General features: G+C 45.4%; 1 protein-coding gene across 8 annotated transcripts in view; it reads left to right on the top strand.

Moving 5' to 3' along the window:
- KIF13B (kinesin family member 13B) overlaps positions 1-27,571 on the top strand; it is a 191,821-nt gene that overhangs the window by 124,134 nt on the left and 40,116 nt on the right. For all 8 annotated transcript variants that reach the window (XM_042848909.2, XM_042848907.2, XM_005290653.4 and 5 more), the window contains exons 25-32: positions 710-856; positions 4,382-4,411; positions 5,945-6,044; positions 6,427-6,553; positions 8,466-8,521; positions 10,601-10,725; positions 23,759-23,935; positions 26,918-27,010. In XM_042848909.2, coding sequence (XP_042704843.2) covers positions 710-856; positions 4,382-4,411; positions 5,945-6,044; positions 6,427-6,553; positions 8,466-8,521; positions 10,601-10,725; positions 23,759-23,935; positions 26,918-27,010 — 855 coding nt within the window. The remainder of the gene's footprint in view (positions 1-709; positions 857-4,381; positions 4,412-5,944; positions 6,045-6,426; positions 6,554-8,465; positions 8,522-10,600; positions 10,726-23,758; positions 23,936-26,917; positions 27,011-27,571) is intronic.

The raw sequence follows: 27,571 nt of genomic DNA, 5'->3' as shown, positions 1-27,571 counted from the left end.
TTTTAGTTACTATCAACCCAGGCAGAACTTGATCGAAAACCCGATGCTAAAGTTCCCATTATCTTACTACTAATCCTCTTAGCCAGCTACTCTCCCATTCTCTGCTTCCTGCACATTTAATATTTTAAAATATAGTCCACGGGTCAGAGAACTCTATAAAATTAATATTTGTTAAATACACACTGTACCTCCGTGAACTCCCAAACTACTATGATTTCCTATTCTGCTGACTGTACAGCGTCAGCAGCTAGCAAACACTGTTCCCAGAGCTGTGCTGACAACATCAGTGGTGACGGTTTACAATCAGGGAATCCAGTCCCACAAAAAGTTCATTTCAGCTTCAGTAACATTTGCTAAATTACATTCTCTCCCCTCAAGTGTACAAAGTCAAAACAGATGTGGGGGGAAATCCTATTTTCAGTGTTTTTGAGTATTTTTCTTAAACCTTTGAAAAGCTTTAATCAAAAGCAAATTGTGGGCTCACTGAATGTCCCGCACTTTCTTGTGGATTTAGACCTTGCAGCAGAGTGGTAGTTCTACCTAACCAATGTCATGTCTCACATGAGAGCTTGCAGTACTACTTTCTATGTAGTGAACAATCACCAGATTCAAATTGACTATTTATAAAGCCACCACCAGTAGAGGTCTCTCTGTCACTGAGTTTTCACCATTCAAAACTTTTAGTTCTTCAAATTGTTCCCTTGTGAAGGGGCAGTCACGGCGAATCCAGGCTGAAGTGAAGTCGGTACAGGAATCTGGGACCTTGCCTCTAATGGAAGAAGCCCTACTATCTGTTGGAGTTGGCTGTGTTCAAATAAGGCATGTCAAGTCACAAAAAGTTCATGAGACTCATCAGGTAAGATCCTGTCTCATTAAAAGATCTTTAGCAGGTAGAAAAAATGATAATTCAGAGACTTGCGGATGCACCTGGAAAGCTGTGGAAAGCTCTTTTGGGACAAATTCACTTCTGGAGTAACTCCACTGGCTGTAAATTACCCTACTCTATGTGAAACAGTGACTTCTAAACACTATTTTGACAATACTCTCTTTCAGTGAATATATTTAGCTATGGGTGGGTAAATCCAGATTCTGATTTTCTCTAGGAAATGCTACCAAAAAAACCTTTCCTCAGTATTCTTGCCAGCAAGTTAAAGAAATATGGGCTGGATGAATGGACTATAAGGTGGATAGAAAGCTGGCTAGATCGTCGGGCTCAACGGGTAGTGATCAATGGCTCCATGTCTAGTTGGCAGCTGTCATAACTATAAAGGGAAGGGTAACAGCCCTCCTGTGTACAATACTATAAAATCCCTCCTGGCCAGACACTCCAAAATCCTTTTACCTGTAAAGGGTTAAGAAGCTCAGGTAACCTGGCTGACATCTGACCCAAAGGACCAATAAGGGGACAAGATACTTTCAAATCTTGGTGGGGGGAAGGCTTTTGTTTGTGCTTTTTGTTTTGGGGCTTGTTCGCTCTTGGGACTGAGAGGGACCAGACATCAATCCAGGTTCTCCAAATCTTTCTGAACAAGTCTCTCATATTTCCAACTTGTAAGTAAACAGCCAGGCAAGGCGTGTTAGTTTTTATCTTTGTTTTCTCAACTTGTAAATGTACCTTTTTGCTAGAGTGTTTATCTCTGTTTGCTGTAACTTTGAACCTAAGGCTAGAGGGGATTCCTCTGGGCTCTTTAAGTTTGATTACCCTGTAAAGTTATTTTCCCTCCTGATTTTACAGAGATGATTTTTACCTTTTTCTTTAATTAAAAGCCTTCTTTTTAAGAACCTGATTGATTTTTCCTTGTTTTTAGATCCAAGGGGGTTGGATCTTGATCCACCAGGAGTTGGTGGGAGGTAGGAGGGGGGATGGTTAATTTCTCCTTGTTTTAAGATCCAAGGGGTTTGGATCTGTATTCACCAGGGAATTGGTGAAGAGTCTCTCAAGGCTACCCAGGGAAGGGAATTAGCACATTTGGGAGTGGTGGCAGCGGACCAGATCTAAGCTGGTAGTTAAGCTTAGAAGTTTTCATGCAGGCCCCCACATTTGTACCCTAAAGTTCAGAGTGGGAAAGCAGCCTTGACAGCAGCCGGTATCAAGCGGAGTGCCCCAAGGGTCGGTCCTGGGGCCGGTTTTGTTCAATATCTTCCTTAATGATCTGGAGGATGGCGTGGATTGTAACCTCAGCAAGTTTGCAGATGACACTAGAGTGTTCTCAGTGGTAACAGATGACAGAACAAGGAGTAATGGTCTCAAGTTGCAGTGGGGGAGGTTTAGGTTGGATATAAGGAAAAACTTTTTCACTAGGAGGGTGGTGAAGCACTGGAATGAGTTACCTAGGGAGGTGGTGGCATCTCCTTCCTTAGAGGTTTTTAAGGCCGGGCTTGACAAAGCCCTGGCTTGGATGATTTAGTTGGGGATTGGTCCTGCTTTGAGCAGGGGGTTGGACTAGATGACCTCCTGAGGTCCCTTCCAACCCTGATATTCTATGATTCTATTAAAAGGACTTCCACCATAAGAAGAATGAGACTTGCAATACTAACACACACTTTTGCCTTACCCTCTTCCTCCTCTTTATTTAAAAAAAAAAAAACCCTACTAAATGAATAAAAACATAACCCCTTTTCAAGAAGAGTGTTTAGACACCCCAAAAAGGTAGAAAAGCCAGACTCTCCATGAAGTCTGCTAGGAGCTTTGTTTTTGGTAATTGATTTTACTTGGAAGACAGTTGGATACAACAGCGATGGGCATAAGAAATTATAATGTATCAATGGGTATTGTACTTAAATAATGGCTAATGTGATTTCGGAAAAGTTTAAAATTAAAGGAGCAAAACTTCAGTTATTTATTTGTAGGTTTAGGAGAGCAGAGATGTATGTTGTTTTTGCATTTTAAAATCACCCTAACGCCCCTTGTCATCAGTTGGAAGTTCAGTGTGGATGGGAATGAATTGAATGGGCTTGTGACATAGCATCTGCCTCAGTTTCCCCATCTTGGTTGAATGTCTCTTCACAGTGGTCCTCCAGCTCCCAGTAATGTTGGTTGACTTAATGCTTTGGCTAAACTTTATTGAAGGAGAGTCTTCTTTCACATCTTCGTCCCATAACTAAACTGAGCAGGCTCCCAAATCTATCTCAAAGCTCAAAACTGGGGAGGCAGCTAACAAGGCAGAGGTGGACTGAGCCCAACTCCCTTAAAAGGCCACTCCATCCTGTGACCAGGCCTTAAGGCTTTTCGTTTTACAATTTTTTTGAAAGCTATAATCCACAAAATTAAATAACCTTTTTTATTAAAGTGACATAACCATCTACTTTGAACCTCTGGGTTCTTGTTCTGCATATCTGCAACTCTAATTTATTTATCTTTCATGCGTATCAAATTTTCCAAAGACCTTGAAACTAAGAAAATGTATGCCTTTTTAATTTTAACTTTCACTTACCTAAAATTTGCTTTTGTTACTTAACTCATCACGGGAGTTCCCCTTTATCCTTTAAGTAGCTAGATAAATATTTACTCAATGAGACTGTAAGTATAGGAATGAATTTCCAAAATTTTTTTGGAAATCCTTTGCTTTTTTCTTTTTCTTCATTCAGTGAATGGTGCTTTGTGTCTCACTCCTGATTGCCATCGTGATGATACTTTCTAGCAAGGGGCCCAGTTTGATGTAGGTCATTTTGATGAAAGGTTCTGTGTCCCATCAGAAAGGACTGAAAATCAAGGTGTCAGAGCTTCTGTGTGGTGACCGCTAATATGACTTTTGTTTTAATTTTTGGTTTAAGAATGGGTTTAATATGTTAACATTTCCCCCCACTAAATGGCTTGCCTTAAAACTAATCTTTTGTCAAACTTTGGTTTCCCATGCTTGCTATAACAATTCCTGGCTCTTACTAATAAGACAGTAGGTTCTTTCTCTAGTCCTATCGTGTGTCCATCAGAATAGATAGCTTGCAAGTGCCTTTTCACTATAATTGTTCGTTCTTATTTAAACCACTCAAATGTTTTGGCAGTCACTTCTTAGCAATTAGATGTAGTGATTAGAATCCTTTATTACTGGAGTTTTCCTTTAATTGCTATGTAAACTATGAAAATACATTCCAGTTGTTTATACTAAGTGATATAAATCTTCAATTACAATACCCTTCCAAACAAGATTTATAAAGGAAAAATAAGTGGTGGGTACAAGTGGCACTGCTATCCACTGTTAATACTGTGAAGCTGGTCTACCAGTATCTATCCCCAGTGTACTACATTGCTAGACATTTGAATCAGAATTACACATACAGCTGGTAATATTTTAACCATAAATACTGCTTTTGCACTTAATGTATTTTCTAGTATAAAAGTGTTTATGAATGACTTAGATTTTTTTTTTTTTTTTTTGCCTAGGAAGGAGAGGATGATATGGACAGTTATCAGGTAAATAGAGCAACTTTTATCTTCAAATATAAATATTTGTAGATCAGATTGCCTGGTCTAATTTTCAATATTAGATAGACATCAACATTGTACATCCCACTGTATGAGGCATGGATATCTTAACAGTTGCTGTCCCGAAGACTGTAAAATCTTACACAAATTTTTACACTATATAATATCTTACCCAGAATTAAGAGGCATTTTTCTCTCTGAAAGAATGGGACACATTAATGTATGTTTCCTGAACAAGGCATAGTTCCTCTTATCTTCTCTACTCTCTGACGTGCTTCCTCTCTGTATCTACAGCCTGTGGATTAGGATTGGCTGTGCTCAGAGCAGTCATAGGTATAATGTTTAAGATGCATAGAAGCAAAATGATTCACACTATTTTATGTTATGAACATGGTTTATATTGGACCTGGGAATAAAATATTGGCTAGTGATCAAAACGGGCCTACTAGTCAAGACAGGGATTCTATTCCTAGGACCACAACTCACTGTGACTTTGGGTTAGGTATTTAACCTCTGTTTTGACTATCACCCCCACCCCATCCCCCCGAAAATGGGGATTTTTTTTTAACTTCACAGAGTTGTTGGTGTGGCATAATATTTGTGATACATTGTCATTAAAAGTACACAGAAGTAGGCAAAAAACACCTCATGCTCATTGTTGCTGTTACCAGTAGTATAAGCATACAAGGATAGCAACAAGAGATCCTGTGTTTAATTTGGTCTTTGGCGGGCTGGAGATGGTTCTAGGTGCATTTCTACAAGACTATAGATGTTCAAAACCACGCAGGTTACGGTTTGCTTCAATCCTTTTCTCTTGATTGATTAAATGCCTAACAAAGGAGAAGAAATGTTTAGGGAAGTCTTAGGGGGGTGGTACAGTGAGGAATAATAGGATCAGATTAGGTAAGGGGGAATTCACATGTAATGTCAGGAACAATATTTTACCAAAAATAGCATGGCCCCAATCCGGCATTATCATCTAAGCAGCAGTCCACCCATAATTCAGGATTGGATCCTTAGAATTGAAACTCTGTAAGACAAGGACTGGTTCTTACTATGTGTTTGTAAAGTACTTAGCACAGCTGGGGGCTCTAATCCTGATTGTACTTTCCAGGCCCTCCCACAGTATTAGTGTTAACAATAAAGTGAGGCTGTGGGACAGTCTAAATCCTGTAAATTTCCTATTTCCACATTTATGTTGCCTAAATGAGTAGTAGGGAATATAAGATAACTGGAGATAGAGACTTGCCAGATCAAGTCAAGACTTGCAAGGATGGGGCAGTGGATGTGACTGAATGTGAGGAACAATCCTGTAATAAAGGAGAATAATGGGTAGACTAGATGACTTAATGGAGATCTCTTCCATATCTCATTTCTATAGTCCCCAAGGCACTAATTCAGGGGGAAAAGTGGCCAAAAATAAAAAGTATGAGCAGATGGATTGAAAGCTACATATGTTTACAAATGGGAAACATTGGTTTTGTTGGATCAGGACTTACACAACTTGCTTCATTTACATAGGACAGGGATTTGGAGAGACTGCGTCGGAAATGGCTGAACGTATTGACAAAACGTCAGGAATACCTAGATCAACAGCTGCAAAAACTCGACAGCAAACCTGGTAGGTGAAACATTATTGGTAGTGGGAGGGGTGAGGGTGTATGAAGGTATTTTTGTTTTTGTAATGTGTGTGAAATTAAGTAGCCAGGGGAAGGAACAACTGAATCTTTGAAATCGTCAGTTTGGGGAGTATAATGAGAACAAGATTCTGACATGCACTCAAGTCACAAATAGAGAGCTCTATAGAGAAAATCTGTGTATACTTACAGAATAATAGGTGTTTTTATTGAAACTGCCAGCAGGGTGACTAGATAAGGTGGGTTTTTTTTTTTATAAAGTCAGTGGCCCACTAACATGTGGGTTGAGACCACCAATATGCATCACAAAGATAGCATTTTTTCCATTGCAGCTTGTCGTTCTGACTGACTGTCCTACTTTTCCAGATAAAACAGAAGATGATACAGATCGGGAGGCACAACTGTTAGAGATGAGGCTCACCCTTACTGAAGAGAGGAATGCTGTAATGGTTCCTTCTGCTGGCAGTGGGATCCCTGGAGCTCCAGCAGAGTGGTATGAATGTTACTATATGCCACAGTGAATATAAAAATCATGGGCAGCCTGTTCCTGGCTTGGATTGCTGCCATTTTCTGCACCACCACATGTGGATTATGTACGTCATGTGACAAAAGTGGTTAAATTAGGAGTGTTAGTGTGAATTAATTTCTTGGTCTTAATAACTGAAACCCAGAAACGCTCTTTAGTAAGTATCAGAGGGGTAGCCATGTTAGTCTGGATCTGTAAAAAGTAACCGAGTCCTGTGGCACCTTATAGACTAACAGATGTATTGGAGCATAAGCTTTTGTGGGTAAATGACACTCTTATTGACCAAAATGTAAATGACTTTTGAAAAAAAATAAATTAATATTTATTACCACTGCACTTAGCATTAAAAAAAAAATTAGTTAATATGTTATTATGTAGTTCCTTCACTTAAAAGGCTGCTCCGTCATAATAAAACTCCATCTGCAGGAGCATTGTATGCTTCTGGCTTAAGCATAGAGTCTGTTTAGTCACCGGGTGTTGCACATAATTTTCTAAATATTAAAACCAATAAATTACACTGGACTGAGATTGCCATACTATAGCAGCTGTGGGTAACAACTGCAGTATAGGATGCAAAACAGTTTCTATTCTAAGCCACTGTATTCTAACTTGGGATGAATTTTTTTGTGCTTGGTCTCTGCTTTGGAGGAAAAGCTGATCAGCATTTGAATTGTTTGGAGAGGGAGCATGGTAGTGAAGAAGGGGACACAAGATATACACCTCTACCCCGATATAAAGCGACCCGATATAACACGAATTCGGATATAATGTGGTAAAGTAGTGCTCCGGGAGGGCGGGGCTGCACACTCCGGTGGATCAAAGCAAGTTCGATATAACGTGGTTTCATCTATAACACGGTAAGATTTTTTGGCTCCCGAGGACAGCGTTATATCGAGAAAGAGGTGTATTGTGCAGAGTGTGAGGAAAACCTCTAACCACACTTGCTGACTGGACCCTGTTTGTTTGGTTTTTAAGTTGAACTTTGTTAAAACTAATGCTTTTGAAGCATAGGAAAGTCCTCACTCCTTATGAGGACTTTTTGTATGCCATCTTTCAAGTTAAAAAACTGTGAATATTTGAAAACTCCACACTGAGCATGCACAGCAGGAAACAGTGTAGTTGTAAGATACATACTTGGAAGAAATGTATTGTGAATGCATGGGCATCTAGGGAAATGTGCAAAGGCTGATTTCAAGCAACTTACTAACTTTGTTCTAATTTTTTTTTCTTACAAAATCTTTCTAAAATGTGTTATAAAAATAGGAAATTAAAGGGATAATATAGAATAAAGCATTAAGGTTGCACCTTTAAATCACAACATATCAGGAAGTTTAAAAGTTAAAATATAAACCGCAGTGTTAATTTGGACATGCTGCACATATGTATTACTTCCTATTCCTATTTTTATTTTTGGGTGCTTAACAATCAGCATAATAGTTGTGCAATATGGGAGAGTTAACTTTGCTTTTGGAACCTTAATATTTGCATTTCCTGACTTTTCACGACTAACAGTCCAACCTTCGGTCTCATTACTAATGCAGAGGTTTCTGCATTAATACGTGTACATGTCAGTGTAAATAAAGAAACTTTAAATTTGCTATTAGCAGTTTAGAGGCAAGAAAACATTTCTGAAAGCAGAGGTCAAATAATGTAATAATTGTGAGGGAGCTAGTATAAAAGAAGTACCAATTTAGTTTGAGTCCCTCTGTATCTGCAAGAGTAAATTAAAATAAAGCCATTTGCCAAGGTTATCATTGGCTTGACCTACAATCGCAGCTGTGCAGAATGTATTATACTGTTGGCTTGTATCATAAGGTACGTGTGCTGGATAAATCTGCTTCAGTTTAAATGCCACCATTGTCAATATCTTATGTTTTAGGACTCCAGTGCCTGGTATGGAAACCCATATTCCAGTTGTTTTCCTTGACTTAAATGGTAAGAGAGGACAGAGAGCGTTTGAAATAAACTTTGTCTAGCCAATAACATTATAGGACGTAAGAAGCAAACTAATAACATGAAGAAATTCCTTGAGTGGCAGGTTTATTAATGTGAAAAGACTATTAGAACTACATTTATTTCATCCAACTATATTGTTTAATACTCCAGAATACACAGCAATTACATACAGAATGAACAATACATTTTTATCCTCCTTATGTTTTGCCGACCTTAAACAAGTGAAAAGACAGGAAGAAGGGAGGTATAAAATAACAAAGGGAATAAAACTTAGAAGCTAATAATAAAAGCCAGTTGTAAATGCGGAATAATCATTCAAAAAGAATGGTTCTAGTGGAGTCCCACAGGATCTGTTCTTGGCCGGTGCTCTTCAATATCTTTATCAAAGATCTGGGAAAAAAATCGCTGATAAAGTTTGCATATGACACAAATGGCTGGAATCGTAAGCGAGAGTAGGTTAGTTAGGCAGAGTGATCTTTATCATTTGGTATACTGGGCTCACTTGCCTTTTAATACATCCAGATACAAGATCATACATATAGGGACAAGGAATGCAGGCCACACCTACAGAATGGGAGACTGTATCCTGGAAAGTAGTGACTCTGACCAGGACGTAAAGGTTCTAGTGGATAAGCAGTGGAACATGAGCTGCTAGTGTGATGATGTGGCTAAGAGGGACTGACATCGTCCTTGGATGTATAAGCATCAAATAAGAGTACAGAGGTGGTGTTATCTCTATATACAGCATTTCTGTGATCATTAGTGTGATACCATTTCCAGTTGGGGTGTTCACACTTTAAAAAGGATAATGACAGATTTTGTAAGGGTTCAGAAAACAGTTACGAGAATGATTCTGGGAAAACTTCCTTATAGTGAGAGACTTCAGAAGCTCAGACTATTGGCTTGCCAGAGAGAATGTTAGGAAGTTACTCAATCATGGTCTGTAGGTACATGGGAAGATTTATGATTGTAGGGAACTCTTTAGTTTAGCTGGCAAAGGTAGGAAAAGATCCAATGGCTGGAAGCTGAAGCTTGATAAACTCAAGACTATAAATATGGCACCGGATTTATTTTATTTTTTTTAACAAGTGAGAGGAATTAACCATTGTAACCACTTACCATGGGTGTAGTGGATTCTCTATCATGTGAAGTTTTAAAATCAACATTGGATGTCTTTCTAAAAGATGTATGGTCTAGGTCAGCTAGAAGTTATGGGACTTGCTACAGGAATTATTGGATGAAATTATCTGGCCTTTGTTATGCAGAAAGTCAGATTAGATTATCATAATTGTCCTTTCTAGCCTGAAAATCAATGCAAATAAAATTGCTGGGATTTCGAAGGGAGTTGGGCACATGTTCGGTTTCTTTGAAAATTCCAGCCTAGATGAATAGTAAACTCAAGGAATTCACAAGCTGAGAAGTGTCTGATAAGGGATGTAAAGAAGGAGGGAGATAAACTGTTTCAAATATATAATATAATTGAATAAATATAAGTGTGCTTTGATATTGGCACTGGTAAGTACTAGAATGACCACCTAAGCTGAGGCCCTGCTAACATAACCACAGTTCAGTGACTGACCACATGTAGCTCGACCAGACAGGAACACATTGTTTTTTAAATTGTTCCAGCTGAAATTGCTATAGGTTCCTTGCCCTAGATAGCCCATACTGAAGTTCTAAACAAGGGCGTGACACAATTTGTAACCACATTAGCTGTGGATGCAAGTAATGTAACTGCTTTTCTGTAACCAAGTCTATAACGATTTCAAACACTGCTACAAGTCCCAGGGTAGGAAGGACCTCAGATAGCACACTTCATACCAAAGGCTCCCAAACCACAAACACACTCCCTGTACAATGCAACACAACAGTTTTAGGCAAGGTGTAAAAGATACCCTATTGAAATGAAACTAAGGTGGAATTTTACTTAGGCAGAAAATAATTGTCCAAACTGGCATTTGGCCAGTACACAAAAATTAATGCCGTTACTCTTGTGCTGTTTTGAATGGAGTACAGTTCTTGTTTCTTTTAACATTTTTGAGTCTTCTGTGCTCCTAGCGGATGACTTTAGCTCTCAAGATAACCTTGATGACCCAGAACCTGGTGGATGGGATGCTACTCTCACTGGGGAAGAGGAAGAGGAATTCTTTGAATTGCAGATTGTGAAACACCATGAGAGTGAGGTAAGCAAAAGCACAGCCCAGAATGCTTAAAATCAGGAGTCTTCTCATTTCTTTAACCTCTTCTTAACCGGGCTTGTCTACTGAGCGAGTTATTCCAGAATAACTATTCCTCTTCCAAAGTGGATTAAGATAATTCACAATAAGGCACTCTTTTATTCTAAAATAAAAGCGTTCATACATGGAGTTAATCTGTTTTTAATTCATACCGTACCTAAATCTGGATTAGTTTTCATGTGTAGGCAAACTCTTACCTAGACATCACAGGAGTGCATCTAGACTGACATAACAAGTATACAGCTCTTGTACTTTCTAAGGCTGATTGTTTTTAAATTGTTCTCTAAGAATGGAACTTTATTATATTCCCCCCAAAAAAACTACATTAAAGTGGAGTTGCAGTTGTTTGGGTGCCTTAACTGTGCATTTCCATATCTTAACATGTTTTGATTTCTTTTCAGTGTAACCTTAACTCTGAATTTCCTGGTTTTGGGATAATTGCAACATTCCTGTAACTACCTTTTTTTAAGTTTTAAGTTTTAAATTACTGGTACTTACTCTAAACTTTAACTCCAACTTAACACAGTTGTTTTTGTCTGGGAATTTCCTCAGACTTCTACAATTATTAAAAATTTTCTGCATGCACTTTAAACAAGAAACCCAAAGAGAGTGCTGCCATGTGATATTTCTAATTATTTGAAGATACGTAGTATCAACTTTCAATAATTTTATTTTTATTTTATGAGCAGGGAAATTCCTTTTTTCCCTCAAGCCTAATAGGATTTCTGTATTTTACGAATATTTTTAACACTGTTCAGGCAAAATATTTCTCAGCTAACAAGCAAAAAATGGGTGTTTTTAAGTGAAGTATACTGAAATTTGTCTCCCAAAGACTCGCGTTGTAATCAGTTCTGCTCTTTCTGAAGTGTTTTCATAATTAGCAAGATTGAATGGTCCTGTCCTCTTAAAATGTATAGTCAGAAATCTAGGAGGTTTGTAGCTCTTTTTCAAAGAGAAATGGTCTTGAGTTTTAAAGAAGTCTCAATTCTTCTTTGGGTGCTGGTCCCTATGTGTGTTTGACACTTGGGTGCGCATATGCCCCAATCCATACATTCTAACAAGCAATGTCAGTTGGCCTGCACATGCACATTAATTCTCCTCGTGCTCCAGACCAAGGGCATAAGAGGCAGTATTGACCGACACCTCTCCAGTTCCTTCTTACCCATCGCATGCCCTGACTCAGAATCCCTGTGTCCATAGATTTCTCCAGCTTTTCTTTGGTAGCCTGTAATAGGTATTGTAAATAGTTTTATAGTAGTTTAGTTAGCTAGTATAGCTTGTTCTTTCCCCATACCAGAGACACTCTCCCTGAGATCTGGGGCTATGCCCAGAGCCTCAGGGTTCAAGAACTGTCTCTTGCCCTCACTCCTTCTCCATGAGCACTGATCACCAACACTGTCTCTGCTACTTGGGTAAGATGCACATTCCGGCAAAGTGCAGCATCTGTTGCTTGTTTCCATCACAACCATGTGAAACTTATGACCTTCACTTAAGGAAACACCTTATGAAGAAGGCAATGAGACCTCACTCTGATCCAGGCCACGGAGACATCCATGCATGCTGTACATTGGCTCCATCAGATGAGCAGTGCCCCCGACATAAGCTTAGAAGCAGAGTCTACAGATTCTAAGCCCAAGGACTCTTCCACGGCTTCCCGTAAGAGTAGGGGGCACTTTCATAGTTGCAAGGACAGGCCCCTGTCCAGGTGTGTCCATAAGATATCCCTCCCAAGGCCCATCCAGGCTGGGTGAGCCTTCGTTCGTGGATCCTATAGGTCCAGGATTTTGGAAGTCAAAATGTGCAAGAAAAAGGATCTGTCACTGGCTCTGGCTTTGAAACACAAGGACTGACATCGGTTGGTTCCATCCAGAAGTGCTGGAACTAACACTTCATTGATACCAGCCTTCCCTTTAGAGGACAACCCAACTACAATTTCCTGGTTCTGACCATTGAAATACCCAAAATGCAGGACATACAGACACCTACACAATACCAGAGGATATATTCCTCCCTTACCCTCAGCCTCCTCTCTCCAGCCCAGTCCGCCAGAGGAAAATTGCTTTACAGGAGGACAGAACTGTTTTGGTGACACAAGAACCATCCTCTCTCTACTCCATGGGCAGGAGCATCCACCCTCATATACTGTCCACCTCACCAATGAGGAGAGAGCAGTTCTCAGACTCAGATGAGTCAGGCACCCCAGCCAGTCCATCTCCTCCTAGAGATCTGAGCCCTGATAGAGAGTCGAGGAGACCTGGATGTCATCCTCCCAGATATTACTTCCCCGGGGATCGCTGGTACCCAGTGCTGTGAGGTCTCCCCCATCTGATTGATCCCTCCTTTTGGTTTTATTGGAGCCTGTGGAAACTCTGTGGCAGACACCCCAGATCCATCCAGGAGTCATACAACACCTCTCCTCGGCACCCACCAGATCTGTCACTGATTCGGATCCACAGGCATCAATGGGAATCTCATCCTAGCTCCAAATGAAGCTGTCACTCCATCCTCACCATCTCTGCTGGACTACCATAGGCATACCAGGAGCTACTGCAGAGGATAGCCAATGGCCTCCATATAACACTGGAGGAGATCCATGATTTTCAATACCATCTTCTGGATATTCTGTAGGCTGCAGGTCCAAGCAAGATGGCGCTATCATGGAGCCAGCGATAGTGGTCTGGCATATCTCCACCTCATGAGCCCCCATGCCTAAGAGAGCTGAGAGATACTATTTTGTCCCTGCCAAAGAAGCTGTATGTCTTTTCTCCCACCCAGCACCCAAATCCCTGCTGGTACAGGCAGCCACAAAGAGAGCAAGTTTACAACATCCCAAGACCACTCCAGCTCACAAGGGCTCAAAGAGGTTGGACGTTTTGCAGGAAAAAAGATCTTTTCCCCTACAAGCCTACAACTCATACCGCGAACTGTCAGGCCTTGTTAGCAAAATATGATTTTAACAATTACTCCAGGCTGCCTGACTTTAAGGACAAGCTTTCCCCTGAGTACAGAGCCCAATTTCAGTCTTTGATAGAGGAAGGCAAGTTGTTGGCAAAGGAATTTCTTCTAGATGCAGTGGATACTGCATTCAGAGGCTTGGCCACTAGTATAGTTGTGAAGCATGAGTCTTGGCTTCACTCTTCAGGGCTCCCCAAAGAGGTTCAGAACGCCATACAGGTCCCGCCTTTTGACAGGCTAAATTTGTTTAATGGAGATCGGATGAGTTCCTACACTTGCTGAAAGACTTTCGGTCAACTCTACACTCCGTGGGAATTTACACCCCAGCCCTGAGGAGACAACACCAGAGGCAAATGTATAGGCCAAGACCAACCTCTCCACAGACATTATACAACCCACATCCAGCCACATCCCCCGTAAACATCAGGCTTCAGAGACCTCAATTTTCAGCTACCCTAAACTCTGCCTATTCTCAGCCACCAATTAAGGGCTACTTTTGACACCTCAGTTGATATCCTTCACTGCTATAGATGCCACCTACCTTTACCCACTTTATCTTTGGGGGCCATCTCTGACTTTTCACCCACAATTGGGACTCTATCACGACTGAGAATTGGGTCCTAGAATTTGTCCACTAAGGATATTCCATAGAGTTTCTCTCTCTCCCGCCCCACAAATCCCCTTCCTGATCCCCTTCAGGGACTACTCTCATGAAGTGATTCTTAAACAGGAGGCAGACTCCCCCCTTCAACAAGGGGCAATAGAATGAGTGCCATCTTAGTATCAAGAAAGTTCCTTTGGTTTCTAGTGGATCGGGAACGTTTCCAGTTCATAGTCCTTCCCTTAAGACTAGCAACAGCACCCAGAGTATTCATGAAGGTCTTCTCTGTGGTTGCAGCCCAAATGAGATGTCAGGGTACACAGTTTTCCCGTATCTTAACAACTGGCTCTTAGCAGGCGGCCAAGCTGTCAGATCGGCGACTTTGTTCCTGCTCCATCTTCTAGCAGTGCTGGATGTCTGTGCAAAGAAAGAAAAGTCTGTTTTATCACTCACATGGACAACAAAGTTTGTCAGAGCAGTCTCTATTTCAGCAAGAGCTTTCCTCCCCAGAGAAAGATTTCAGTTAATGAGCAATCTGATAGCACAGATTACCAAGGACTATGGTCAAAGTATGCCTTTCTCTTTTAGACACATGGTCTTGTGCACTTATGTGACACCATTCACCAGACTTCATCTACAATGCCTACAGGTCTGGCTTTGGTTGGTCTACTCACCAGATGAGGATCACACCAACACCAGAGTGACCATTCCCATCAGGATCATGGCCTGTCTTACCTGGTGGTTAAATCCAGAACAAGTGACAGTAGAAATCCCCTTCAGCGCTCCTGCCCCCAGTCCACTTTCCAACAGATTCATCCCTTATGGGTTAGAGTGCTCACATGAACAACTACACCGTGAAAGGTACCTGGACCCCACAAGAGGCCAGACTGCACATCAGTCTACTGGAACTGAGGGCAGTCTGCTAAATCTGCTTATACATTTACTTCTATATCCAAGTAACATCAGACAACAGCAACATGGTCTTTTACATAAACAAACAGGGCAAAGCAAGATCTCTTCCTAGAAGCAGTCAGGCTTTGGACTGGTACATCAGAAACCACATCACTATCCAAGCCACATACATTCTTCTTCGAGTGCTTGCTCATATCCATTCCATTAGGTGTGCGCGCGCCGCGTGCACGATCGTCGGAGAATTTTCTACCCTAGCAACACTGGCGGGTCGGCTGTGGAGCCCCCTAGAGTGGCGCCTTCATGGCGCTGAATATATACCCCAGCCGACCCGGTGCCCCCTCAGTTCCTTCTTACCGCCCCTGACGGTCGTTGGAACTGTGGAGCGCGGCATAGCTGTTCTCCACTCTCCCTAGCTTATTTAGTCATTCACAGTTATAGTTATAGTTCTAGTTGTTTATAGTTAAATAGTTGGTTGTTTCACTTGTTACTAGTTGTTATATAGTTCAAGGGGATTAAGGGGGTTGTCTCCCCCTTTTTCCCCCGGCCGCGTGGCCGGGCTCATGCCCAAGGCTCCCGGCTTCAAGCAGTGCGCCTCCTGCGCTAAGCCTATGCCAACGAGCGACCCGCACGACTCGTGTCTGACGTGCCTGGGAGAGTCCCATCAAACAGATAAGTGCAAGATCTGTAAGGCCTTCAGACCAAGGACCAAGAAGGAGCGGGACTTTCGGCTCTGGCAACTCCTTATGGAGGCGGCACTTAGCCCGGACGCTCCATCAGCGCGTCAGGCCCCGGCACCTGGCACCTCGGTGCGCAGTGCCCCGGCGGCACCGACTATTCCGACCACGCGAGTGGCGTCGGACAAGCCTCCACGGCACCGGACCTCGTCGGCACCGCAAGCACAGCAAGTGCCTCGGCGCCGTTCATTATCCCCGGGACATAAAAAAGCCCATAAGACGGGGACCTCCGTGCCGAAGACGCCGGCTCCCCCAGTGCCGCCTGTGGAGCACCGGAAACAGGTGCCTCCAGCACCGTCGACTCCAGCTCCGAGGCCGTTGAGTCCGGTGCAGACAGGGTCTCCACAGAGACCAGCGGTGATACAGTGCCTCCCGTCGACCCCAGAGACCTTCGCGACGGCGAGAGACTTGATCGCTCTCACGGAGCCGGCACCGCCCCAACCACCGGCACCGCCGGCACCGTTGACTCGTCCGGTCCAGTCTAGGGGGGAACCTGCCTTGATGCGCCCTCCATCGCAGGGGCTGGAACCACGGCACCGGTCCAGGTCCCGAAGCAGGTCCCCACGCCGCTCGCAGTCCCGGCGCCGGATATCACCTCGGCACCGGTCGTACTCGCGGCCAAGATCTTCGTCGCGGCACCGCTCTACGTCTCGGCACCGTTATGATCGTCGGCACCGATCAACATCGAGACGTAGTTCTCGGCACCGCTACGATCGACGCTCGACGTCGAGAGGCCGCTCCCGGCACCGGGCCTACTCCAGGTCATCGTCGAGGTCCAGATCCGACTCCCGGCACCGGCGAGGTCATCGGCACCGATCGCGATCCCGGCACCGATCGCCGGCACCGCGTGGAGATAGAACATCTCCGGACCGGCACCGTGCGGCACCGCAGCCCACGGGATTCGTCTCGGCGCACTCGGCACCGCCATGGCCATCGAGATCGGTGTCTCGCTCCTCTGAGGACTTATCGAGATCGGCATACCCCCCTCAGGGGCAAGCCGAGGAGCAGGACATAGGCCATTGGCAGGAGGTAGCAGAGGACCCTGCTCATGGCCCATCTCACTGGTCGTTCTGGACCCCGTGGGCGTACCATCAGGCGCAAGGGGCTCCAATAACTTCGACCTCTCGCTCGGGCCACTCCGTTAGAAGGGCCCCGGAGTCCACCATCTCTCGGCCTCCGCCAGGGGGCATGGAGGCTTCCGTGTCCGCACCACCTGACGTCCTGGACCCAAGCGCAGGTGATGCTCCGGCCCAGGAGCAGGGAGACCAGGACCCTCCCTTGGATCCTTTACCACCGGAGGCATCTTCCTCTTCCTCTCCGGATGAGGCAGTGGCGGGCACATCGTGCACAGGTCCACCCCCAATAGATCTTCGGGCTCACCAGGACCTCCTACGTAGGGTGGCCCGTAATATGGACCTGCAGGCGGAGGAGATAGTGGAGGTGCAGGACCCCATCGTAAATATCCTCGCGGCGGATGCCCCATCGCGAGTGGCGTTACCCCTGATCCGCACGATCCAGGCGAATGCAAGTACGATATGGCAAACTCCTGCCTCTATCCCACCCACAGCGAGAGGGGTGGAAAGAAAGTACTTTGTCCCCTCCAAAGACTACGAGTACTTGTATACCCACCCCCAGCCGTGTTCACTGGTGGTGGCATCAGTGAATGCAAGGGAACGCCACGGTCAACAGGCCTCAGCGCCCAAATCGAAGGAGGCTAAGCGCCTCGATTTGTTTGGCCGTAAAGTTTATTCAGCCGGAGGGCTGCAACTTAGAGCGGCTAACCAGCAGGCGCTCCTGAGCCGCTACAACTTTAACTCCTGGAACTCTATGGGGAAGTTCAAGGAATTGGTTCCCCAAGAGTCCAGGGAGGAGTTTGGGGCCTTGGTAGAGGAGGGTAAGAAGGTGGCTCGGACCTCCTTACAGGCCTCCTTGGACATAGCGGACTCGGCTGCGAGAACCCTGGCTTCGGGTATCGCTATGCGAAGGACCTCCTGGTTCCAAGTTTCGGGTTTGCCCCCGGAATTGCAACAAACCCTGCAGGATTTGCCCTTCGAAGGACAGGGGTTGTTCTCGGAGAAGACGGACTCTCGCCTGCAGAGCCTCAAGGACTCCAGGACAATCATGCGCTCCCTGGGGATGCATGTTGCGGGCCCTCAGCGCAGGCCATTTAGGCCTCAGCCTCAGCGCTTCTACCCCCCCCCCCACCTCGTCAGAGACAGGACTCAGCCCGGAGGCGCGGGCGAGGTGGTAGACGAAGGTGGACCGGCCCTCAACCCGGTCAGAACCAAGGGCCACCAAGACCACCCACAGGCCCCAGGCAGAACTTTTGAAGGTGCGGTCGAGGACGGCGCCCCAGTCATCCCCCAGGATCCAGCCCCCTCCTTTCGGGATCGCCTCTCCCACTTCCACCGTATTTGGTCCCTTATAACTTCGGACCGTTGGGTCCTTCGCACGGTGGAGAGGGGATACGCTATCCAGTTTTCTTCAATCCCCCCCTCCCATCCCCCTTCCCCGTCCCTCTTCAGGGACCCTTCTCACGAGCAACTTCTTATACAGGAGGTTTCCACGCTCCTTGCTATGGGGGCCATAGAGGAGGTTCCAGTAGAGTTAAGGGGCAGGGGATTTTATTCCCGTTACTTCCTGATCCCCAAGTCCAAAGGAGGTCTGCGACCCATCTTGGACTTGCGCGGACTCAACAAATTCGTAGTAAAGTTGAAGTTCCGCATGGTCTCTCTGGGGGCCATTATCCCTTCCCTCGATCCTGGAGACTGGTTCGCCGCCCTCGACATGAAAGACGCATACTTTCATATCGCAATTTACCCGCCTCACAGACGCTTCCTGCGATTCGTGGTAAGCAAGGTGCACTACCAATTTGCAGTCCTTCCCTTCGGCCTATCCTCGGTCCCAAGAGTGTTCACGAAATGTATGGCTGTCGTGGCAGCGTACCTTCGTCGGCAAGGGATACAGGTGTTCCCGTACCTAGACGACTGGCTGGTATGCGGTCGCACCAAAGAGCAAGTTCGAGCTCACGTCCACATAATAGTGCACACATTCAACGAGTTGGGCATCCTACTCAACAAGGACAAATCCACTCTAGAACCTACCCAGAGAATAGAATTCATCGGCGCAGTCCTAGACTCCAGACATGCACAAGCCATCCTGCCAGACAACCGCTTTTGCACCATCACGAGCCTCATTCAAGGGCTCAAGGCCTTCCCAACTACCACGGTGAGGTCGTGCCTTACCCTGCTGGGTCACATGGCTTCCTGCACGTACGTAACCAGGCATGCCAGACTTCGGCTTCGCCCACTCCAGACCTGGGTGTCATCGATATACCGCCCACATCGGGACAGCCTGAACATGGTGGTCACGGTCCCGAACTCGGTCCTGACCTCCCTCACATGGTGGCTAGATCACAATGTGGTTTGCGAGGGGATGCCGTTTCACGCCCCACAACCCTCTCTGCACCTGGTCACAGACGCTTCATCTCTGGGTTGGGGCGCCCATCTCAACGAGCACCATACCCAGGGCCTGTGGACTGCACCTCAGCTAGCCCTGCACATCAATGTTCGGGAACTGATGGCGGTGCGCCTGGCGTGCCAGGCATTTCTCAATCTCCTACGTGGCCGCTGTGTGTTAGTTCTCATCGACAACACCACGGCCATGTTTTACGTCAACAAGCAAGGAGGAGCACGTTCGTCAATTCTATGCCAAGAGGCCATTCGCCTGTGGGACTTCTGCATCGCCCACTCAATCCATCTCACGGCATCGTTCCTCCCTGGAGTCCAGAACACTTTAGCGGACCGACTCAGCAGGTCCTTTCAAACGCACGAGTGGTCTATCCGGCCGGACATCATACATTCCGTCTTCCAGAAGTGGGGGTTTCCCCAGATAGACCTGTTTGCATCTCGAGACAACAGGAAGTGCCACGTGTTCTGCTCCCTGCAAGGTCGAGCTCCGGGCTCCCTCTCGGATGCGTTTCTCCTTCCCTGGAAAGACCACCTGTTTTATGCCTTCCCTCCGTTTCCTCTGGTCCACAAGGTACTGCTCAAATTGCGCAGAGACCAGGCACAGGTAATTCTGGTTGCCCCAGCGTGGCCGAGACAACATTGGTACACCACACTGTTGGAACTCTCGGTTCAGACACCGATCCCGCTTCCATTATGTCCAGATCTCATCTCGCAGGACCACGGCCGGCTGCGTCACCCCGACCTGCAATCACTCCACCTCACGGCGTGGTTGCTCCATGGTTCACCCAGGCAGAGCAACAATGCTCGCACTCGATCCAACAGATTCTGCTGAGCAGTAGGAAGCCTTCAACACGGACCACATACGTGGCCAAGTGGAAGCGGTTCTCCTGTTGGTGCGAACAAAGAGCCACGTCCCCGTTACAGGCACCTATTCCTCTTATATTGGAATATCTCCTCTCCCTAAAACAGCAAGGGTTGGCGATATCTTCAATTAGAGTTCATCTGGCCGCTATATCAGCCTTTCACCCAGGGGAACTCGCGTCCTCGGTATTCTCTAACCCGATGGTCGTTAGATTCCTCAAGGGCTTAGACCGGATGTACCCACAACAACGTCAGCCCGTGCCGACGTGGGACCTCAACCTGGTTCTCTCCAAGCTCACAGGTCCTCCATTCGAGCCACTGGCCACCTGCTCACTTTTGTACCTATCCTGGAAGACAGCCTTCCTCGTAGCCATCACCTCAGCAAGGCGCGTTTCTGAACTCAGGGCGCTTACATCCGAGCCCCCTTACACGGTTTTCCATAAGGATAAAGTGCAGCTTCGTCCACATCCTGCCTTTCTCCCTAAGGTGGTTTCTCCTTTTCATATCAACCAGGATATATTTCTCCCGGTCTTTCATCCTAAACCACATGCTACTCGCCAGGATCAACGTTTGCATTCTCTGGACGTACGCAGGGCCCTGGCTTTCTATATTGACCGCACAAGACACTTTAGAAAGACGACGCAACTCTTCGTTGCAGTGGCCGACCGAATGAAAGGCTCACCGGTCTCCTCACAACGCCTATCCTCCTGGATTACGTCTTGCATCCAGACTTGCTATGACCTGGCAGGTGTCTCAGCACCACACCTCACCGCTCACTCCACGAGGGCCCAAGCTTCCTCGACGGCTTTCCTGGCGCAAGTTCCGATCCAGGACATTTGTAGAGCTGCGGTTTGGTCATCAGTCCACACATTTACAGCTCACTACGCACTAGTGCAGCAGTCCAGGGACGATGCTGCATTCGGATCAGCGGTTTTGCACACAGCAATGTCTCACTCCGACCCCACCACCTAAGTTGGGCTTGGGAGTCACCTAATGGAATGGATATGAGCAAGCACTCGAAGAAGAAAAGACGGTTACTCACCGTTGTAACTGTTGTTCTTCGAGATGTGTTGCTCATATCCATTCCAAACCCGCCCCCCTTCCCCACTGTCGGAGTAGCCGGCAAGAAGGAACTGAGGGGGTGCCGGGTCGGCTGGGGTATATATTCAGCGCCATGAAGGCGCCACTCTAGGGGGCTCCACAGCCGACCCGCCGGTGTTGCTAGGGTAGAAAATTCTCCGACGATCGTGCACGCGGCGCGCGCACACCTAATGGAATGGATATGAGCAACACATCTCGAAGAACAACAGTTACAACGGTGAGTAACCGTCTTTTCCAAGTGCTCAAAACTCTTTAGCAGACAGACTGAGCAAACATTTCTCTGCAGACCCTGTGTGGGGAACACCTCAGTTGGGCTGCGAAGGGATCCCAATGGACAGGAAATTTCCCCTGTACTGCTCCAGAGGAACTGAGTCACTCCCAGGGCAATGATCTCCTGTTGTCATGGCCAGAAGAACTTACATATGCCTTTCCTCCTATTCCCCTGCTACCACAGGTCTTGAGAAAGATCCATCACAACAGTGCCAGAGTTGTTCTTGTAGCACCTAATTGGCCCAGACAGTTTTGGTTCCCAGAACTCCTGAGAATGTCAGTCCCTCCTCCTATCAGGATCCACCCCTTTTCAGATCTCCTTACTCAGGAAGAAGGCAGAATCAGACCCTGCAATCCAGAACCACTCCACCTCATGGCCTGGTGTTTGTATGGGCATCAAAACTAGAACGTTTTTGCTCAGCACCCCTCAAAGTAGGAATGCTACCTAACTAAATGGAGATGCTTCTCTACCTTGGCTCAGCATAATCAGCCTTCTCCCAGCTTCATAGATGTCCCAGTTGTTTTAGATTCTCCTGTTTTTTTTTTTTAAAAAAACCTCAGGTCTTTCCATTAGCTCACTGCAGGTTCATCTTGCAGTGATCAGTGTCTTCCTTCCTCCAGTAGATGGACATTCCATTTTCACTCACCCAATGACAGTGAGATTCATGAAAGGGCTAGTCAGGATTTTTCCGCTAGTGGTCAAACTTACACCTCAGTGGGGCCACAATCTTGTCCTGTCTACGCTCACCAGACCTCCATGAGAACCCTTGGCAACATGCCCTATGTCAGAAGTCGGGAACCTTTGGCACGCGGCTCGCCAGGTTAAGCACCCTGGCAGGCCGGGCCAGTTTATTTACCTGCTGACGCGGCAGGTTCGGCCGATCGTGGCCTCCACTGGCCGCAGTTCGCTGTCCCGGGCCAATGGGGGCGGCGGGAAGTGGGATTTTTAGTTGCTGTTTCCTCAGCCAAAAGGTCGCGGAAGATAGGAATCCTCATGGCAGACCCACTCTATACTGTTTCTCACAAGGAAAAAGGTCTCTTTTCACCACCACCCTAAATTCCTGCCCAGTTATTTCTGAATTCCATGTCAACCAGGCCATCCACTTATCTGTTTTCTTCGTGAAACTCCATGCCTCTGCTGAAGAGAGCAACCTTCATTCCCTTGATGTTGGACATGCCTTGGCATTCTACCTGAAAAGGACCAAACCTATCAGAAAATCACGAAGGCTATTTCTCATCATAGCAGAAAAGTTGCAAGGACAAGCTCTATCCTCTCAGAGAATCTAAGTGGATTTCTGGGGGAATCACTGAGTTCTACCAATTAACTCATATTCTTCCAACTGATGGGGTAAGGGCACAATCCATGAGAGCACAAGGTGCTGCTACAGCATCCCTGCAAGAAGTACCAATACTGGACATATGTAGAATGGCTACCTGGAGTTCCATTCACACATATACAAAACATTTTGTACACTAGTTCAAGCGGATACAACAGTGGAAACTACAGTAATTCAAGCATCTTTGCTGCCAGGATCCTCGCACCCTCCTCAGTCTGAATACTGCTAGTCAGTCACCCATGTGTGGAACAAGCATAGGGACCAGCACTCGAAGAATTGGAGGTCACTTACCTGTAACTGGAGGTTCTTTCAGATGTGTGGTCCATGTCTATATTCCCCTCCATCCCCTTTGCTTCGGATCCTACTGGATTCACAGTAAGAAGAACTGGACAGGCGTCAGCCCACGCTGCCTCTTATGCCCTGGGTCTGGAGCATAAGGAGAGCTGCTGCACATGTGTGAGCCAACGGACACTGTTTGTTAGAATTTATGGACTCAAGCGCATGATGTGCATGCACACCTACGTGCGGAATACAGATAGGGACCACAGATCCGCAAGAACTTGCACTTACAGTTAAGTAACCTCCATTTTTAAACTCAAATATCTTTGATAGACCAATGTTGATTGTAAAATGACCTCTTATAAAACAGATGTTTGCTTTTTACCAGTTCTAGGTGAACTGGAAATTTTTTGAGTTAAAATTTATGTATTCGAGGAGATGCTTTTTTTTCCTTTGCAGGTGAAAGTAGAAGCCTCCTGGGATTCCACAGTCCATAACTGCCTTCAGCTCAGTAAAGGAACAGCAACAGATGAAAGAGTTTTCCTTATTGTGAGGGTGACAGTCCAGTTGAGCCATCCTGCAGAAATGCAGCTAGTGCTACGCAAACGTATCTGCGTTAATGTCTACGGGAGACAGGTACATCTTTTAAAACCCTCCAGTGAGTTTTGACTCCCTGTCAAAGTGATGAGAGACCTGCAGCAAAGAGCTTTTGACTTGCTTGACACCAGAGTTCAGTAATTCCTGGCCCCCAGTCCTGTGCTCAGACTCTTAGAATCATAGAATATCAGGGTTGGAAGGGACCTCAGGAGGTCATCTAGTCCAACCCCCTGCTCAAAGCAGGACCAATTCCCAACTAAATCATCCCAGCCAGGGCTTTGTCAAGCCAGGCCTTAAAAACTTGTAAGGATGGAGATTCCACCACCTCCCTAGGTAAAGCATTCCAGTGCTTCACCACCCTCCTAGTGAAATAGTGTTTCCTAATATCCAACCTAAACCTCCCCCACTGCGACTTGAGACCATTGCTCCTTGTTCTGTCATCTGTCACCACTGAGAACAGCCGAGCTCTTAGTCCGTGCCTCACTTCACTGCAGCATTTTAACACTGGTGTGCCCCTTGTTTTGGTGGATTTGATAGGTTACCAACATCAGGTTGCAGGGCTGCCCGGGGGGGGAGGGGGAGAAGTGGGGCAATTTGCCCCGGGCCCCACAGGGCCCCCATGAGAATATAGTATTCTATGGTATTGCAACTTTTTTTTAATGGAAGGGGCCCTCAAAATTGCTTTGTCCCAAGCCCCCTGAATCCTCTGGGTGGCCCTGTCTGGTTGAGATGGAGGTGCATATTTTTAAATGTTTTATGGGAGCTGTGTGTTTGTAATTCTGAGCCTGACAGGTGTCCCTTGAGGAAAAATGAAATTAACAGTGGCCTTCTAAAAAGAGTCTTTAAACAAACTCTTAGCCAGAAGCACCTAACAAAAAGAAAAGTGTCCAGTTCTACTCTTGATATAGTTTTTCTTTGGCTAGATACATTTGTTTGACATGTTGAAGTGGCCTGGGTCCGTTTTGTAGAAGCTTTGAAAATACCAAAATAATGTATACATTAATCTTTAGTTCCTCTTCCTCACAAGTCCTGCTGGGGGCTAGACCTGGAGAATCAAGAAGGTGGGATGCTGCATTTCACCCATCCTCAGCTCTGTACTTTGGTACACCGTCATAAAGAAGCATTAGAAATAGCAACAACCAGCTGCTGTTTTGATTCCTTGTGTTTACTTGATACTGATTTGCTCTGTCCTGTGTGGCAGTAACTAGAGCAGGGGTCGGCAACCTTTCAGATGTGATGCACTGAGTTTTCATATATTCACTCTAATTTAAGGTTTCGTGGGCCAGTAATACATGTTAACGTTTTTAGAAGGTCTCGTTCTATAAGTCTATAATATATAACTAAACTGTTGTATGTAAAGTAAATAAGGTTTTTAAAATGTTTAAGAAGCTTCATTTAAAATTAAATTAAAATGCAGAGCCCCCCACCCCAGACCCGGCCAGGACCCAGGCAGTGCGAGTGCCACTGAAAATCGGCTCTCGTGTCACCTTTGGCATGCGAGCCATAGGTTGCCTACCCCTGAGCTAGAGGCTTCACGTTGCTAGTAGTCTGTGTGATAACTTCAGTGTCTTGGAAAATTATTTAATTTTTTTTTCATAGCTTTTGTATGATGCTGCTAAATACTGGAGAGAATTTTTGTTTCAATATCATTAGTATTAATCTGGTGAATAGTCTCTCTAATCCCAATCATTTTACATTGGCTGGAGTTTAGTAGGTGTTACCCTCATGGCTAGGAGCTCATGTTTTGTGGATTAGTGAAATTTGTCTAATTTGCCGATGTATCCTAAGTGAAATCTGAATTATGTTTTCCCCATCAGTAACGTTCACTACATCTGTTTCTGGATACTGACCTCTCTCCCAGTCTGAGACATTTAGGGGTATGCTAGCAGCAGTTGTGTACACGTTGCCGTCTGTGGCTTCTCAGAACGAGAGTCCCACTTGACCTTTTATTTTCTCCGTTTGACCTGTTCTGCCATGATGGAAGGTGCAGGGGGAGGAACAAATGGAAGGCAGGAGCTCGATGAATGGTCTCATTCAGGGAATGATCCCTGAAAATCTTCATTCCTTGATGAAGATGGTGGGAGCAGGGAGAATTCTGCTCAACACTGCCCCAAAATTTGGCTTTCCATGCCGGCGACAGTATCGGATAAGGTGGGGGTGCTGAGCTGCTCCTCTGTTGGCACTACAGGAGGCAGAGTCAGAGTGAGGCCAGAAGAGGCATGGCCAAGCTGCAGACAGAGCCCTGTGGACCCAACTGAGCTGCTGACAGTATTTGGAGGAAGAGAGGCACAGCACTAGATGTCTGACTAGGTGTGAAGTCATTCCCAGAAAGGAAACAGTGAAGCAAATTTTCCATTACCTAGAACTGGGGGAAACCCATTTCACAGAAATCATTTGCAGGCTCCATTTATCATACAGATTGTATTGAGTCTCCAACCATGCCGATTTCAACCGCAAGCCGAGTCTATTTGCCAGCACAAAAATTCAGCCTTCTCGCAAGGTTTTTTTTAATCCCCAGTGATAACCTTTCCAGGCTGTTCAGACGGAGCAGCATCTTTCAGTGACTCATCTCTGCATTAATTCAAGAATCCAATTCTTAACCTTGCAACGGCACCGAGTCCGCATAAACAATGACCGGGCCCTCTTAAATCATTCGTCATAACGATCTCTCTGGTCAAGAATTTAATGTCTGTACATGTCAATATTCAAGAAAAGTCACCCTGGGCTCTCCAAAAAAAAAAAAAAATCTAGAACCAGCCAATCCCTTGTTTTCTAGTTAAGAGGTCACCTTGCTGTGTAGAAAGATAATCCCCTTTTTACATCTGTAATGAAGACAAAAATAACTGATTTCGTCTTTATTTGGACTAAAGTCCTTTGAATGCTGCCTGCATGTTTTGTCTGTTCTGTTATTTGCCATATACAAACATTTGCTTTTGTTGAAAATGTTATTTTAAAACAGTTTTTTTTTTTTTTTTTAACTGAAACAACCATTTTTTCCCCCTTTTCCTCCTTCCTCTATAGGGTTTTGCACAGAGCTTCCTGAGAAGAATGTCTCACCGAAGTTCCATTCCTGGCTGTGGAGTCACCTTTGAGATAGTCTCTAATATTCCAGAGGTGAATAACTAGGAATTGAAAATATCTGAAACTGTCAAAGGGTCACCAACTTCTTGAAATCTCACATCTGTTTGAATATTCATTGCCTATTGTTGCTACAACTAATAACTAAGATTCCTAGAACAGAAAGAGATTAGACAAACTGGTTTTTTTCCATGTTGCGCATTTGGCAGCAATCTGCATTGTTTACCCAGTGTAGTCAGTTTTCCCTCCTTGTTTGTGTGGGTCTTTCATTCAGCAATGGGGAAGAGAAATATTGTAAGAAACCTTGTCCTGGGATCTGGGAGCAGGTTTAGTACCTGACTACTTTTACTTTTTTTTTTTTAAATAGAATCTAAATTTCAAGTTGAGGCTGCCCCTTAATAAATAATGCCTTGCTTTAACCCTTCGAGCACTGAGCCTCGTCATACTTTCCTTCATTGTCTCCACTCTTGCCTTCGTTCGGTCAAAACAGATACCCAGTAACAGCCTCCAAGAAAGCACTGCGAGAGACAGACACCTCTCACACCCGAAGTGTGTCTGAAGCTGTAGTCTCTGTTTTGTCAACTTTCTTCGTTTTAT

Source organism: Chrysemys picta, chromosome 3, assembly GCF_011386835.1.
Source record: "Chrysemys picta bellii isolate R12L10 chromosome 3, ASM1138683v2, whole genome shotgun sequence".
NCBI lineage: Eukaryota > Metazoa > Chordata > Testudines > Emydidae > Chrysemys > Chrysemys picta.
The sequence above is the reverse complement of the archived record's forward strand: the minus strand, read 5'-3'. Positions and strand labels throughout refer to the sequence as shown.